The sequence below is a fragment of the Chinchilla lanigera genome, unplaced genomic scaffold (genome assembly GCF_000276665.1).
Source record: "Chinchilla lanigera isolate Chin_1 unplaced genomic scaffold, ChiLan1.0 scaffold00005, whole genome shotgun sequence".
NCBI lineage: Eukaryota > Metazoa > Chordata > Mammalia > Rodentia > Chinchillidae > Chinchilla > Chinchilla lanigera.
This window is the reverse complement of record NW_004955406.1, coordinates 21,698,117-21,715,868: the sequence shown is the minus strand read 5'-3', so window position 1 is coordinate 21,715,868 and position 17,752 is coordinate 21,698,117. Positions and strand designations below refer to the sequence as shown.

The 17,752-nt window shown below is 39.1% G+C and overlaps 1 protein-coding gene across 2 annotated transcripts in view; it reads right to left on the bottom strand.

The window, feature by feature from the left end:
* Dhx9 (DEAH (Asp-Glu-Ala-His) box helicase 9) overlaps positions 1-17,752 on the bottom strand; it is a 45,739-nt gene that overhangs the window by 27,683 nt on the left and 304 nt on the right. Inside the window, exons 2-8 of one of the 2 annotated variants that reach the window (XM_005375015.2) lie at positions 12,908-13,040; positions 11,858-11,998; positions 8,661-8,784; positions 7,260-7,369; positions 6,213-6,361; positions 3,900-3,946; positions 277-413 (exon numbers count right to left, since the gene is read on the bottom strand). In XM_005375015.2, coding sequence (XP_005375072.1) covers positions 277-413; positions 3,900-3,946; positions 6,213-6,361; positions 7,260-7,369; positions 8,661-8,784; positions 11,858-11,998; positions 12,908-13,018 — 819 coding nt within the window. In that variant the 5' untranslated portion in view covers positions 13,019-13,040. Of the gene's footprint in view, positions 1-276; positions 414-3,899; positions 3,947-4,700; positions 4,800-6,212; positions 6,362-7,259; positions 7,370-8,660; positions 8,785-11,857; positions 11,999-12,907; positions 13,041-17,752 lie in introns of those variants that run through there. The other variant, XM_005375016.2, reaches the window with a different exon arrangement.

Genomic DNA, 17,752 nt, shown 5'->3' with positions numbered 1-17,752 from the left:
ATAAACCTGACACTAAGACCCTAAACCAGCAGTTTCAGGGCAATGGCTTCAATTACTATTTACTCTCTACCCACTACTAAACAGAGAAAATTGGACAGATTTTTCAGGTCAATGTCATATTATCACTTGATGTAGGAAGATTCTTACGTTTCTATACAAATTAGACTTCTAATTTGTACAAATTAAGCTTCTATAGCCAAACACATTCTAAATAAAAAGCCCTTGTCTCAATGGATCTTACAATATCATACTGGGATACTAAATCTAAAGACTCACTCTCTCTCCTTCTTTCTTCTTTGTAAGTCCAGAGTAAGCTTCAATCACTTCAAGATGATAGAGTTGTCTGACAAGTGAGAGAGCACAGGACTGTGCTGCCAATTTCTTATTTGATCCATGTTCACGTGCAAAAATCCCTACAAGGTAAAGTCAGGATTACCAAAGACAGAAGAATAAATCACCAGAACAAAGAAACATCATAAACAGGCACCAAAGCAGCCCTGTACGCCACAGGTCTTAGTTCCTTTTCATTGGGTATATTAACTAAATGCTCAATTCCACAACTTACAAATAACCACCCACTTTGATTACAGGCTGATTCTAAAACACAAACCAACGTGATGAAAGCAAATAACCTATTTTAACAAAGCTGTCATTAAAACAGGAAGAAAATGAAATTTTTTTGAAAAACAAAACAAAACAAAACAAAACAAAACAAAACAAAAACCTGGTATTAAAATGAGAAAACAGAACTTTTGAGAAGAGTCTAAAAATAAAACAATTAAAAAAATTGGGCCAGGTGCACACCTGTAACCCAGCACTTGGGAGGCTGAGATAGGAGGACTGCTTGAGTTTGAGACCAGCCTGGGCTACAAGTGAGCTCCAGGTCAGCCTGAACTGCACAGCGAGACCTTGTCTCAAAAAGACCAAAAAAAAAAAAAAAAAAAAAAAAAAAATGGGTCCAAAGTAGCTATTTAGAGAAAACCTCTACTAAGGGTTGATAACTCCAGCTCTGGAAAGCTGAGAGGGTTGCTGTTTGAGACCAGCCTGGGTTACATAATGAGTTCAAGGTCAGACTGAATTACATAATGAGACCCTGTGTAAAAAACCAAAACCAAACAAGCAACAAAAAAACCAGCAAGGGCAGAAACTGTAAGTGTTTCATAGGTGAAAAGGGATGTGCCATTCAAGCAGCTGATAGGAGATGGTTTGAGCCAAGGAGTCTGAAGCTAGCCTGGGCAACATAGCAAGATCTTGTTGCAAAAAAAAAAAAAACAAAAAAAACAAAAAAAACAAAAACACACAGCAAAGCAAAAAAAAAAAATCAGTAAGGCTCTGCAAGCCATAAGTCTTGTCCTAACTGCCCTACTCTGATAAACTTATATTAGTGCCATACAAATTATGTACCTGGAAACTAAAAATGATTTTTATGTTAGATTTATAAATATTCTGGGAAGCTGGGGCAGTAACATTCTAAGATTGAATCTGTCATGGGTAACTTAGCAAGTTCTTGTCTCAAAATAAAAATTAAAAAGACTGAGACTATAGCTCCCTGTAAAAGCTCCAGGTTCTATCCCTTGTACCAGGGGGAAAAATGAGCTATAAAAATAAAATAATGTGAGAGCCAGATGTGGTGGTGCACGCCTGTAATCCCAGCACTCGGGAGGCTGAGGCAGGAAGATCACTGGGAGGTCAAGGCCAACCTGGGTTACAAAGTGAGTTCAAGGCCAGCCTGAACTGCATATTGAGACCCTGTCTCAAAAAGACAAAAAAAAAAAAAAGTGAAACATGTGACTTGGAAAGCCTAAAATATTTACCATCTGATTTTTTACACTAAGTTTCATGTGCCTGACATAAATGAATGTAGCTGTATTGCAGTAAAATTTTACCTACAAACATAGGCAGTAAGTTGGATTTGGCCAGAGGGACATAGCTTCTGATTCCAACATTAGACTGGAACTATCATTACTCACACTCGTAACTACAAAAAACACTAATACATAATAGAAAGTCTCCTTTACTCTGGTACTATTCAGTTTTAGGACAGATGCCTATAAAGCGAAGAAGCGATATAAAAAAAGGCTTTCTGCTTAGTCAAAATAATCTTGATCATCCAGTCAGTGGGTTGACAGAATGCTTTTACCCTTTCACTTCATGGTTCCTTCTCCACATTTTTGTTTTTTTGAGATGGTCTCGCTATACAGGGGAGGCTGGCTTTGAACTCACTGTGTAGCCCAGGGTGGCCTTAAACTTGAGGCAAGTTTCATGTCTCCACTCAAAGTAACTTTTTAAAAACAGTCTAGGGGCTGGGGATATAGCTCAGTGGCATAAGTGCCTGCCTGGCAAGTGCAAGGTCCCCAGTTCAATTCCCAGTACCACAAAACAAAACAAAACAAAGAAAAGTAAAAATAGTCTAGGATAAGAAATTCAACATTATCTCCTGATCAACCACTTAAAAATTTGGTTCCACCATGAAAATTTCTGTATGTTAAACTTAAATCATTAGCAGAATGACTAGCAAATTGCAGAATTCTTAGACTAGAAGGAAATCCTTAAGGCTTTTCTTTAAATTTCCAGGTAAGTAAACTGAACCTGTGATGTAAGGTGTAATTTATTGAAGGTCATACAATACTAGTCAGTAACAAAACCAGGTACACAGGGTTATCTCTTCTTTCAACATAATACATCCTTGGCGCCTAAGAATACAGACTACAGGCATCATACGGCCTTTATAACTTCCTGAAGGAATAATCCTAATCTATTCCTTAAGTGTTTCCTCAAGGTAACTGTCTCACCTTTACTTCCTGACTTTATGACTATCTTACTTTTTATGACTATCTTACTTATAGACAATCCCCTGTAGGCCTTTAATCCTATAATTTGACTTACTCCTTTCTAAATTTCACCTAGCAACCTTTATCTAAAACTCAAAGAATGCTTTAGCATAGAAAGATGAAAACATTTCAAAGTTCTTGGACACTGGCAGATTCCTCGTCACCCTACCATTATTTGAGCTTTGAAGTATCGCTTTAGTGTGATACTTTTTCCATGAACTGGAGAATAAGCCTCTATTTCATGCAATTACTAAGATACTAAAATATCTTAGTAAGCCCAAAGTATGCCACCTTAAAATACATTTCTCTGGCATATTTCAGTGTTGGTACTCTACAAAACTAGATAGAATTACATTAACTTAGAAGATTTGCTTTGTAAAAGCAATCTATTTCTATAAAAGAAATCAATTAAGTAAATAGTGACTATAACAGTTTTACAGGGTTTTCTGATTTCCTCTTTGCGAAGAAAGACCTCTTCACGGGAGTCAGACTGAGGACTGACACCCAGCCACAAGTGACTGCTGGAGACTTCATCTGCACTAACAGCATTTCACTGTGTATTCACCTGTTTCCTAGCACACTGCCACTTCCTTCCCACCTAAAAGCCTAAGTTCTATCCATTTTTTTTTTAGCTCTATGTAACCTTCAACTGCCTAGCCCTTACTTGAGTGTAGTATGTGGAATACCGCTATCGTATTTTTAAATTTGTTATAGTTCTTCTCCTGTTAATTTTTCTACTATAGGTTTATTACATAGATTAAAAGTGTCAACACTTTACAAGAGAAAAACTAAATTTGAAATTTTGCTATACCCTTGTAATCCCAATACTCAGGATGCTGAGGCCAGCAAATGGAGTTGAAGGTCAGCACGGGCTACACAGAGCATGGAGAGTTTGACACTGACCTAAAGCTATACACACATTAAAAAACCCAAACTACTCTTCCACAATGTCAGATCACTATGCCTTTTCAGTAACACAGTTTACATCTATTTGGCTTAAGACTTTACTGTGAAGGTTTCTACTATATCTGAAAAAGGCACAGCACCAAGAAAGCTGTAAACACTTACTTCTGCCCAGCTGCTTGATATAAATGGTCATTTCAGCAATAAAGCTCCTGTAAAAACACATACATACAAGGTTAGCAATTTTATTGTTAGAAATTACTAAATGCAGGTCTCCTAATTAAGGCAGGCTTTCCAACTGCTTTAGGCAAAAAAATAAAATAAATTCTAAACATCACTGTCCAATCCTAGAACAAAGTATGTAAACTTTAAATTTATAACATAGCATCAAACAGTATAATCAATGTTGATGAGCCAACTGTTCAAGAAAGGAAAATGTTAAAGGGTTTTAGAGTCTACATTTACTTACTCTTATTCCAAAGGTTAGAGTCTGAATAACTAGAACATGTTCATTAAACAAAAATTTTCCACTTAGTTTGGAGCCATGAAATACAATAGGCCCCAAACTCTTCAAACTAGTTAGAATATGCACTAATGACTGCAAATCTCTTAAAATTATACATGTAAACACTTTGTACTAAATAGCTCCTAAGACAGAGTACGGCATTTCTCTGTAGCTGGAAGCACCCCGTGGTAAAAGACAACTTAGCCTATTTGTATCATATTTACGTAAATCAGGTCCTAGAAAACAAAACACTTTTTTTCACATTATAGCTAAAATTGCTGGTAGGTTCTAAGGGATAAACTTAGGGATTTAGCAAGGGAAAAAACTGCCCTTTGAAACTATGCATTCTGGTCCTTTCACTGCTCAGGATACATCTAAGCTTAACTTGGTGCTGTAAAATAAAAAGTTAGGCGAGGCTTAAGGAAAAAATGTTAGACTCCCTATACCTCTTGTGAACTGACCTTCAGGCACAGGGGCTTCAGGGGTCAAAGGCCACTGGCTTTCAGGGGAACAACATCCACCCTTTCATTTAATGACATCGATGACAGTATGTTTCTCAGCCAGGCTTAAAGTCAGCACTCAATCTCATTCTCCTCCACCTAGGGGGAACAGCGACACCAGAAATCAGTTTACAATAGATTCCCATGTGATTGCTTAGTTCAGCCTAAGCAGCAGCACATGTGTGTATGAACACAGACCTCTGGTGTTGCTGTCTGTTATGCCTTTCAATAAAAGACATACAAGGAGCAATGCTGTCCCAGCTCCCCTGACTGTCTCAGTCTCCTACATTATCATATCCTGAATTCTTTGTATCAGAAATTCATGGTAAAATTTGGATAGCAAAAAACAGTTTGCAACAATGAGCTTCAGGCACACTTAGCTATATTACTGTTCTTAAAGTCACCAAGTGTGGTTAAGCCCAATCAGGTCAGGACAAAACATTAAAGAAAACAAATCAACAATTATGTATTTCCTTCACAACTTGAGATTTTTAAAGTCTGACACCAGTACAGTAGTTGAGAATTCAGGACTGAACAAAACAGTGGGAAGCAGGAGGAGCCATGCTCTGAACATCATTTTGACTGTGTCAATTTTTTTTTTTTTTTTAGTAATAATTATTTTAGGGTTGCCAGATGCAACCAAAGGAGAATACTTTGATTTTCGAATTTGAGCAATTTATTTCATATAATCAAAGACAGCAAATAGAATCATCCAGAATGTTTCCATTCAAACTTCCCCTTCTCTTCCAATAAAAATAGGGTGCCCCCCAGAAAAGTCTAATCCATATGAGCCTTCCTGGGAGTAATAATTACTACACCCTGGAATGCTCTTAGGAAGAACAGCAAGCAGGCTGAGAAACATACTGTCACATAACTTCCCTTTATGCTCAACTTTACAAATTAACAGAAAAAATGCCGTTAATTTAAACCAGCATATGCGAATTCAAACCACACACAAAGATTGAAGCAGTCTTTCAACTTTACAGTCCTTCAATTTTAACAGGACTCTTGAAGAGAGTTGGCAGCTTTCAAACTGAGTAAAATTTGGATCTAGATACAACACAATCTAGGAAACTTAACATGTTTAACTTGACCCATTAAATAAAAAACACAACAGTCTCTAATGGTACCACACAGACTAAAATCACCGTCTCTGGCTGGTATTTTAAGTTAATTAACAATGAACCACTATTTGTGGTTGCAACTTTTGCTCTCAGATTCAACTGAGACCCTTAAAAAAATCACAGATTTTTTTATTCAAAATTTAACAGCTAGTATTATACTCTTACGTGAAAGCCACAGTAAACTACACATTACAAGCCAATGGTAATTCTTGTACAATGTCATTTACTGCCTTTTCACAACTCGTTATTGATCTATATAATAAAACACGTAACATAAAAAACAGCACATCCAACAAGTATCAGAGCAAGCTTAACTTACTATACAAAGAAAAGAGCGAAACAAGCAAACCTGTTGTGATCAGGACCCACTTGGGTGTACTTATATTCCCCTTGGATCTTTTCCTTTTGGAAATACTGGTTCAGACGAGCCTTAGCATTTTCTAAGGTCCAGTTTCCATGAAGTCCAGCATTTAAATCCACTTCTTCTGATTCTAGAGTCTGTGGAATCAACGATAATGAAATTTGGCTGCAATAAGAGTTTAGTTATACATAAAATACTGGAATTAACAGTATTTTTTATACTACCAAAACTTTTTGTTTCTAGTCCTACTAGAAAGTCCTACTGTCTGAAGGTTATGTCTATTCTGAAGGTCCTACTGTCTAAGTTCTAAGAAACACTTAATAGATTTTTATGCCTTAACATTTCAAATATACTAAATGGAGAAATAAGGTGCTCTGTTAAAATATTTCTACCGAGGCAGAAAGACTGCCATGAGTTTGAGGGCACCTGAACTACACAGTATGACCCTGCAGGACAGCACAGTACTCAAGAGATTTTCTAAGATAATTACATTTTGCCATACCACAGAAAATACCTATTACCACCGAAAGTCTTTTTTTTTCCCCCTTTTTGACACAGTCTCTTTAGGCTGGCCTTGAGCTCGCAACAATCCTCCTATCTCAGCCTCCCGAGTGCTGGGATTACAGGTGTGCGCCACCACGCCCACTTTTTTTCTTTTTAATGCAATACTGGGGAATGAACCCTGGGTCTTCACACCAAGCAACACCCCCACATTCCTTTTCTGACACAGGGCTTAACTTCTTGCTAAGTAGTTATTAATGCTGGACTGGAACCTGTAATCCTCTTGCTTCAGCCTCCCAACGTGGCAGGTTTTCACTTATGTGCTGCCAAGCCTAGCTAAAAATACTAGTTTTTTAAAAAGAAAATTTGAATGAGCAGACTTAATCATTAGTTTAGGTTGACGGGAACTTTTGTGAACAAGTAGTCTTAACCACTTTAAAAAAATCCAACTATTGACTTCTGAGGGTCCTAAATTGCTATGAACTAAGTCCCAAATTATATTTCTAGAGATATAAATCAGGGCGGGAGCCTTACCGCTTCTACTTCTTGTTCCTCCTTTCTTGAATAGTAGTCCTTCAAATTGGCTCCCCGGTCCCAGGTGGGTCCAGGAGCACCAAAGCCAGATGCCCCACCAGAATTATTTTCTGTTAAAGAAATTAATGTTTTCTTGATAAATCCAACTTCGTATTTAGAAACCCAAAGTTTCAGTAACTTGTAAAGAAGCCTGGAATGTCCATGGCTTACATGAAAAGTAATTACATCACTATAGTATAGCTCTAAAATGCAAAGTAAGACTAACATGAAGCCACTTCACTAGTAATAGTGACTGACAACCCAACATTGTCACAGGTTGTAAATTTGCTGCATTTATAACAGTTTAAACAATACAACAGTTCCTTTACTAAACACCCTGAAAAGGAAGTTAACTGTAGGACCATTGATACAAAGAAAAGCTAGAGACATGTAAGAAAATGACTCTTGATAGAAAACCAGAACAGTAACAGCAGTTAGCACAGACTACTAATAAACACTATACATTATTGTTCAGTAATGCTCCATATAATCATGTTCATAGTATTTTATAAACACTGAATCTAACAATACCAATCTGACCACAATCCTAATTATTTTACCCTATAATAGACATCCCACTTAAAGTTCTGACTACATCTAGATTCAGCAATGGCTAGGACCCATGAAGTAATAAAGCAATAAAGCCTCCAGTATTTTTTGAAGGAGTAAGTTAGAAATAAGAATGAGGGTCAGGGATTTAGTGCTGCGGCATAAGCACTTGCCTGGAAAGTACAAAATCCTGAGTTCGATTCCCAGTACTAAAAAGCCAAAACAAAACAGAACAGAACAAAAAACCAAGAATGACATGCTAGGGAAGTAACTCAGTGGCAGAGAACTTGCCTAGCATATTGCTAGAACCTGGGTTTCATTCTCTGCGCTGCCACAAGGAGGAGAAAAAAAAGCAAGCAGGCAATTCATTAAGCTCTTTTATGCAGCCGGGCGTGGTGGCACGCACCTGTAATCCCAGCACTCAGGAGAGGAGGCTGAGACAGGAGGATCCTTGTGAGTTCCAGGCCAGCCTGGGCTACAAAGTGAGCTCAAGGCCAGCCTGAATTGCATAGTGAGACCCTGTCTCAAAAAAGACCTAAGTAAATAAACACACACACACACGAATAAATAAATAAATATCTTTTATCCAAACGGTACAGCCTGAAGTAAGTTTTAGTGAAAGGTAACAACAACGAATATGACATAATTTACCGTAAGAAAAATTAAATGGTCTAGTGGTTATTTAGGAAGGCCTTGCGACATCTCTCAACATCAGTTTACTATCACTACTTTTTCTATCCAAATAAAGTGAGATGAAGACCAAATTAACAGTGTGCATCTTCTTAGTCATGTACACACATTCAAGTCCCTTACCTGCCTGGAGAGCCAGATGTGGTGGAAGAGGTCCTCCCATGGTTGTTGGCAAACTTTCACTGTTTTCTCCAGTGTCAGCAGTAGTTTCAGTAGCTTCAGTAACCGGCGGTGGGGGAGGTGCAACCTGCAAGAGGAAAATGCAATATAGGTTTCTTTTAAATTTGTTACTAATGTAAGATGGGTCAATAATTTTGCCTTTATAAGGATTACAAAATTCTTTTAACACCCCAAATAGGTCCATCTGTCACACTTCCTTTCCCACAGTATTTTTCCCACTTTTACTTTTAGTGATTAATCATAAACTATTCAGTCACTTCTGACAGAAAAGGGGCAGAAAAAAATTATTCACAACCACCACCTTGAGATTATATATAGATTCCATTTAGATTCCAGCTAGATATTCTGGATGCTAAGGATATAATAATCAAATACCTTTGAGGGTTCCTCCCCATCTATTTTTACAAAACACTACTTTTGTAAAATACACCAAAAGCCACTGCTAGAAATATAAAATAGAAGGTTAAACAAAATAGAAACCCGCATTTTCTAATCAGATGAAAAAATGTAAAATTCATTTCAGAATGTTTCCTTGTTTTTGTACTTGTGTTCTCACAAACACCAAGCAGCACTGCTGTATCGTTCCTTTTAGTACAGCATCTATTATTAATTTTAGATGGTATGGCATATCAATGATTATTTATTAGTAATAAGTACTCAGTTGTAGTAATAGTTTTTTTTTTTTGTCTTTTTGAGACAGGGTCTGACTCTACAGTTCAGGCTGGCCTTGAGCTCACTTTGTAGCCCAGGCTGGTCTCGTACTCGCAACGATCCTCCTGCCTCAGCCTCCCGAGTGCTGGGATTACAGGCATGTGCCACCAAGCCCGGGCTAGTAAAAGATATTTGTAAAAAATCTTTATTAAGATAACTGAAAAACACTGTTTTCCTCTAAAATGTGGTACGTTAAAACTTCATTACTTGGACTTATCTAAAACATATTGGAAGTATGCTAACACTTGAGACAAGGGAGGACATGGAGGGGCACACGAGTAATCCTAGCACTCTGGGAAGCTGAGGCAGAAGAACAAAAGTTCAAGTCCAACCTAGGCAACTTAGTGACTTTGTGAGATCCTGTCTCAAAATAAAAAAGTGCTGCCAGAAGTGATGGTGTACACCTTTAATCCCAGCACTCAGAAGCCTGAGGCAGAAGGGTCACCAAGAGATTAAAGCCAGCCTGGGCTATACAGTGAGTTCAAGGGCAGCCTAAAGTATATTTTGAGACCCTATGTCAAAAAAATAAATAAATGAAAATGGAGAAAGATACAATGAATAACTGGAATGAGAAAGAGCTCAAAGTAGTGAATAAGAAACCCAGTGAGGCTGAAAAGAAAAAAACGAAAAACTCAAAGAGTCTGCAAGCATTTCCTTGAAGCTACTGAAAATAACAAGTATGGCTAGTTTAGGATGTGCTTTGAAGGGGGTGATAATTTTGTGCAGTTATGCACTTCCTCCTGGAATGTGCTTACAAAAGATAAAAAAGAGAAAGATGACATTTCATTAAAAGATGTAACTGAAAGACTGTTCCACTCTAGGCCCAAATGTTACTACACTCACGCTAGAATATTTTTCTTATATGGAAGAAAAGGATAAAGGTGAGAACAAATTAAGTAAAGCTTCTGGAGGTAGGGCTGAAGGTGGTTAAAGACATGCTTTGGAAGAGGACAACAAAGTAGAGGGACAGGAAGATGGAGACAGTGGTGCTATTCTTGTTGATGAAAATCTTTATGAGGGAAGATTTAGAAAATTAGAATTAAACACATTTGATTTAGAAGAGTGACACCAAACAAGGCAATGAAAAGATCAGGTAGCTCGGCAGGAATTGAAACTGATTACATTAAGTTTTTTTCACATAGAATCAACAGGATGTTTATTTCCCATGCTTGATTCTGGAGGGAAGGATTACTATCCTCTAAAAAAGGAATATTCTCCCTCTGGCTTCTCCTGACTTTGGCTCCATCATATAGTAAATTCATGGAAGCTGATGACAAACTGAAACTATAAAGGTCACTGCAGAAGATGATCACTCTAACTATTCACTCAAGCAGGTAGTGTAACTAGTTTTCCAGCTTTTAGTTTTCACTAGGCATGTGTTATTATCAGGAACAGCATAATTTTATATAGAGAATACTCTGTTTGATACAGTTGTTAATGAGTGATTTATTTCCCTTTGTATTTGTATGTTTTTTTAAAGACTGCCTAGAACATGAGTGCTGTACTTTATAAAGGAAACTGTACATGCAGATTCAGTACTGTAAATCTTTGGACAATTAGGTGGATAACTGAAATGGAACATTAACCTAACAGGATCAGCTCTGTGTTTTAAGACCAGTCTACATTAACCCCCCACCACCAAAAACCCCCCATACTTAATATATGTGAAGAGTGAAAATTATCACCCTAGGTCTCCACACACAGTGAAATTCTTTAACCTTATACCTGAAGTTCAGGAATTACTACCCCAAAATACAAGACTTAAGACTTCAAGATAATACCTGGGCAAAAATGAATGCAAGGAAAAGCACCTTCTCTTCATTTCCCTTATAGGCCTAAAGAGCAATCTGAACAGGAACTGAACTGTCCTATGCCACTCTCTTCACCCAAGCTTATCAACCCAAAAAGATTAACAGTATTTCAGGAGAAGAAATTAAAGGTAGAAGCCAAGTGCAGATAATTACCTACTGTGAGGACCCACAAAGACAAAAAGATGCTCAACTTCAGTGGCACTGTGTCCCAATAAACCCACCATAAACTAAAAATATTACAAGCACAACTTTAGCATGTTTAACCTATCATTACCATAGCTTATCAACATAGTACACTGTGTATTGCTTGTTTTGAGTTTCTCATACTGCATACTGGTAGCCGCGGGGTACATTGCTATGGCTTCTACTGAATGAATGCGTATTACTTCTCCACCATTACAAGTAGAACTAGTGTAAGCTGGAGGCTATCTGTATAAGCTTCTAAGAACTCACTGGGTTTTTGAATATTCACTGTTCTTTCGCATGATGCCCCCATGGAGACAATAAATCTGTAACCTCTGTTACTCTGTTTTCCTAATGGAATTCATACCCCAAACACCTAGAGGTCAGGGAAGCCCCTTCTGCGCAACACACCCCAAGTACTTAACATGTACATACCCCAACAGTTGGGACTTCTTCACTCTTCACTTCATTTATTCGAACCAAATAGTTAACAAAGTCTCTGGCAGCATTGCTCTGTGCATCTTTTTTATTAGTAGAATTGCCCATGCCAGTATAATTATATCCTTCTACACGAACCTGTAAGAGTCAAGAGAAAAAGACATTAATACTGGGTAATCCTGGAATTTCAAAAACTTGTAATTCAATAAAAAGTCCATTAAGTGATTACAAGCAGCTCATTTTAACAGACATACTTTATAAGCTAAAATGTATTTTTCTGTGGTAAGCTAATCAAAAAACAAGGACTATTAATTTTAGTGGCACAAATATTCTCTTCTAAAAGACTGTTCAACATTAAAATATCATTTTTGGGCCAGGGATACAGCTCAGTGGCACAAGAAACTGTCTGGCAAGTGCACGGCCCTGAGTTCGATTTCTGGTACCAAAAAAAAAAAAAAAAATCTCCTTTTATAATAAAGAGCTGAGGATGTGATTCAACGGTAGAGTGCCTGCCTAGCATGCATAGGCCCAGGGATCAAACCTCAGTACCATGAAGAAAAAAGGAAGAAAATTCTAACAATCAAAAAACTGACTTTTTTTTTTTTTTTTTGGCGCCAGGTATCGAACTGAGGACCTTGCACTTGCTAGGCAGGTGCCTGGGCCGCTGAGCTATATCCCTGGCCCCCATAACCAAAAAACAAAAAGCAGAAAACAAAACAACAAAAAACCAAGCTGTCCACTTCAAGTATTGCACTAATTCTTTTTTTCCTCATCTTTCTGAGACAGGGTTTCACTATGTAGTTCAGGCTGGCCTTGCACTTGAAGTTATCCTCCTGCCTCTGCCCGGCTTACCGTACTAATTCTAATGAAAAATGTTTTAATGCTTATCTGTAAAAAATGTACTATAACGAAACAGAATATCAAATAATAATAAAAAACCCTATTCTTTAGTCTCTTCCAATGTGCAATAGATTTTAACATTTCCAAAACAAGATACATTCTTTTAAACCCAAAACAAACTTCACAAATCAGATAAATAAACTGTACCTCACACATGAACTTCTGCCGGTTTTTGTTCCCTACTGCTCTAAATTCATAGGCTGGAGTCATCTTCCTTTTGCCACACCAGGCATACAGAAAATTTTTAATATCACCCATGATTCACGTGTCTTCTTCAGACCTTAAAAAACGAAAGTTTAAATCAACATTACGACTGCAAAGCCTAGAAATAAATATCTGCAAAGTATGAAATCTAGGTTAAGCATAGCATTTTATCATGCTGCTACTAAAACTGCCCATTTAGAAATTTTAGTAACATGATTAGAACACCTAAAACATGCCCTAAGAAAAATGATTTTAAAAATTACAATAAAGCTACATAACACAAAAGAGGACTACCAGAACTGCTTTATAAAGTGGCAAGAATGATGAGGTAAGTGTTTGACATGAAGAGTAGTAGTCTGGTGGGAATTAATGGCAAAGTGTCTTTTACTGTAACTTTTTTCCAACATATTATTTTCTAATTACAGAAAACAAGTGCAAATCTACATTCTGATACAGATATTACAACACAGCCCAGGAGAATGAGGATGAGGCAGAGGCCATTGAGTGTAGACCAAGCCTTTCACTGTGCTGCAGAAAATGAGTCAGGACAGTAGCTGCTAGTCTCCCATGATGGTGAAGGAGTGGGCAATGGACAGGCGGGAGACCCACAGTCCTGCCCGTGCCCACCTGGAGCACCCAAACAGGCAGCACCCAGTCCTGACTTCTCACATAGGAGCTGTCACAGTAAACTTGAAGATGCCCCTGTTGAGGGCTTTGGTGGCCTCTTGGGCGCCTTCCTGAAGCCATCTGTAGCTGCATAATTGCTGAGAGAGTTCCACTAATTTCTCAGTGAGCTGGGAATACGCAAGCGGACAAAATTTTAGGTGTCCCATGGTCTCAGTTGCACTGCAGTTTCATAGGCTCATTACTCCAGAAAGGCTGGTGATTTAACAAGCCAAAACACCAAAGAGGGTGCCTTTATCCTATATTTCTAATCCTATGCAGACTTTTAACTAAGATCTATGCCTATGGACACAGAAAGCTATCCTCCAGGTGGTGCGAAAGTGCAACGGGGAGCAAGAACAGGGCACTGGTGCACCCCTTCTCAGGCACCTTGGCCTGTCCCATGTGGAACTGCAGCTGAACTCAACCTTCTGCATCTGCAGGGAGACTGCATTCACGGGCCACGAACCACCTGTTACTGCAGGCCTCTGCTGGCAACTCCATTGTCATCCTTGCAGTGCCAGCTATGATTTGGCCCCAGGAGGCCAGCACTGACTCTAGTGCACTGGTAGTCATCACACTCGTGCTGACCTCTTCCTCCAGGGACTACGACCACCTCAGAAAAGTGAGTCTCCATTGAAAACATCCTTTCTTCTGGAACTTCCCGGGGCCCCCTTGACTTATGTCTTTTCCTCTGCAATGTGCATTTTCTCATTAAATTTTTAAAAATTTAAAACATTCATCACATATTGTTTCTTTTTGTCTTTGAGACAGGGTCTTGCTATGCAGTTCACGCCGGCCTTGTGCTCACTTTGTAGCCCATGCTGGTCTCGAACCCACAAGGATCCTCCTGCCTTAGCCACCCCAGTGCTGGGACTAAAAGCGTGGGCCACCATGCTCGGCTCATCATATATTTTGATTACACCTTGTACATGCATAAATCAAGACTGCAAAGAAACATTCTGCACAAACGCTTACCTTCAGGAACTGTGAATGATTTTTGTATTTTCTTAAATATTTTATGTAATATTCTACATTCTACAAAGAGCACTTTATGTATCTTAATTTGTTTACTCTGAACAATGAAAGACATGGTATCATTACTGCTTCTTACAGAGGAAGCAACTAAGGCTTAGAAGTTGAACATTTTCCATATATTTATTGTCAATTTGCATTTTTTTTCAGCAGAGATGTGTTTATTCTCTTTTTTTTTGTACCGGGAATCGAACTCACCACCTTGCACTTGCCAGGCAGGTGCTGTGCTGCTGAGCTATTTCCCCAGCCCAAGGCTTAGAAAATGTGAGGAACTGCTGTATTCCACGTCACTGGTGGTGGAAGCCTAAATTCAAATCCAAACTCCTAAGAAATCACCATCAATCATTTGTATGCATGTAAATCCAATGGTTTATTTTCATTCTGCTAACTCTGGTGCCACAGGCTACTGCAAGTCCTTGCTTCAGTGACAGTGGAAACTAAAATTGAGGCAATCAGCACAAATTTACAGACAAAAATGGCCTACAAAGAAACTAGCAAGGGACTTCAGCCTGAGGAACTGAAAGTGAAGGAGGGGGCGCAATTCTGACAAAGACCAACATGAACCCCCTAACAAAATAAATAGGAAATAGGGAAGGCCCTTTCATACGAAGAACTGAAGATAGGAACTCAGACTGGCCCATTAACCACGAGAAAAGGGACCAGTTTTATTGGGTGCTGTGGTGGGCAGGGATCATTATCTCAGTCCTGGTGTTGTAGCTCTGTTTCTTCTTGGGGCAGACTCACTTCTGTAGTCTGCTGGAACCCAAAGGGATCACTTAGGGCAATGGCTGGAGATTTCTGGGCAAAACTGAATGTCCCATAAATTCCTTATCTTGGTGTTCTCAGTTTTGAGGGGTAATAAGAGTCTATGTAAATTCTGGGTTAATTAACCTTTTTTTTTTTTTTTTTTTTTTTGCCAATTTTTAGGCATTCCCTAAATGACAAATGTGCCTAATGCAAATTTCTTGAGAGGAGATTTCACTCAAAGTTTTACAAAGGTAAGCTTTGTTCTTTTAGTTACCTATTAGGCAAGAGTCACTACTTTCTTTTTTCGGTTTCCTGAACTCTGATTTTAGTTCCCTGAATGCTTAAGACAACAAAAACCATGCCTTTAATGAGTAAAAGGTTAAAGGGCAGAGGAGTGAATCTGTCCTCTCTACCTATGGTGGTCTCTGTGTCACTAGCAGACTATCTTTTGTTTCAGGCTACAAACCATATTAGTAAGACCAAATACGCTAAGCATTCATTTCTTGAAGACAGTTAAATGTTCTGTACCACAGCTCTTTTTTAAGTCTTTTTATTGACTAGAACTATAGTATACTGTTTCTTTGAATTGCAATGTATCATACTTGGCACTCTCCCTCTACACGAATCTGTAAAATATTGAAGGATACCATAAATAGTTGAGCCTAAATTATAAACATGAAATCGAAGACCAAGTTCGGGTTTGGGTAAATGACTCCAACGGCCCATGGGCTGGTTGTGGAGCTCTGCCAGGAGGCTGTGGAACCTTTAAGAGCTAACGCCTTATAGTAGGGCATCCAGTCCTAAGGGGGTGCCTTTGAATATAGATACTGGTACCAAAACCCAACAACCTCACACACAATCTGGCCATCAAATGAGCAGCTTTCCTCCACCACACACTCCTGGGCCATGGCGTGGTGTTTCACAAGCCCTAAAGCTGTAGGCCAATGATATGCTGAAAGCTCTTAAAACTTTCAGCCAAAATAAATATTCTCAATAAGCATGATGGTGCATGCCTGTAATCCCAACATTTGGGAGGCTGAGGCAGGAGGATCACTGCACAGTAAGGGACAAGCCTGAACTGCACACAGTGAGACCCTGTTTCCAAAAAAAAAAAAAAACAAAAAACAAAAAAACAAAACCCAAACCCCAAACCAAAAAAACACCCTCTCTTTCTCAGCTATTTATGAGTATTGATAAACTAGCAACATCAATCTGTAAATTCCATCCCTGAATAATTCAAAAAACAAATCCAGAACGAATAACAAAATATGAATGACTGTATTTATCAAGTAGTCTCATCTAAATCTACAACATTCATACTAATAAATATTTACAGAAAATTTATTCCTTTCTCTTTGAAGCTCCAAAATCAAATTTATCCAACAGAAACATTCATACACCCATCTGTACACTAACTTGGCATTTCTGTAAAAACAGGAAGTTAAACTGCCTCCTCCATCTGTTCTAATCCCCACCCATACATTCCCACTATCTACCAAGTTATCTAAATCCCAACTTTCGGGTCAGAATTCAACCCCTAACAGGCTTTTTTTTCGGCTAATCTTGCAGATTCCTTATTGTGTGTCACAGGTTATCCTTGGTGGAACATTTATATTTACTATTCCTCTTACGCCTTACAATTGTACAAACATTACTCCCTTTTTAGCGATGTGAAAAACAGTACCTTGCCCTAGAGGACAGAGATCCTAATTGGAGAATGAGCAATTTCAAGGTAGCGTGAATCTACTAACCATCACTACTGTACAGCCTCCCTTTGCCTCTCCCTGTGTCCCCCGCCACCACTTTTGCTCATCTGGAGTAATACTGCAGTACTACACTAGTTTCCACTACTGTCAACCTAAAGCCTGCCCTTATTTTAAAACCTCACCACTCTCCAGACACAGCGCCCCCTTTCCGCCAATGGCCAGTTTCCGCCCGCGAGGTAACAACCTCCGCAGCTTGGGAGCGGAAGCGTTCTAGGCCATAACGCCGAGATACAGGTTTAAATACCGCCATGCCCCGCGAGGCGCCTTCCCCATCTCCAGTAGTGCGCTCTCTGTGCCATCTTTAAGACCTTTTGCCAAATCATAGGCATTTTTTTTCACGGCGCCTGCTCCTCACCGCACCCGGTCCACTGCACCCTAAGAAAAGGGCAAGGACTGCACCGAACCTACGTGCTGCGGCACCCACCACAGGCGGTTCACCTTTCCCTTCCCTCGGCCGCGGCGGAGGCCAGCGTGCTAGGCCGGAGGAGGAAGTGGGCTTTGTAGACCGAGACAAGGACCAGGCAGACGGGCGGGGACCGCGCGCGGCCGCGCAGCCCCAGCGCGCCACGAGCCCCGC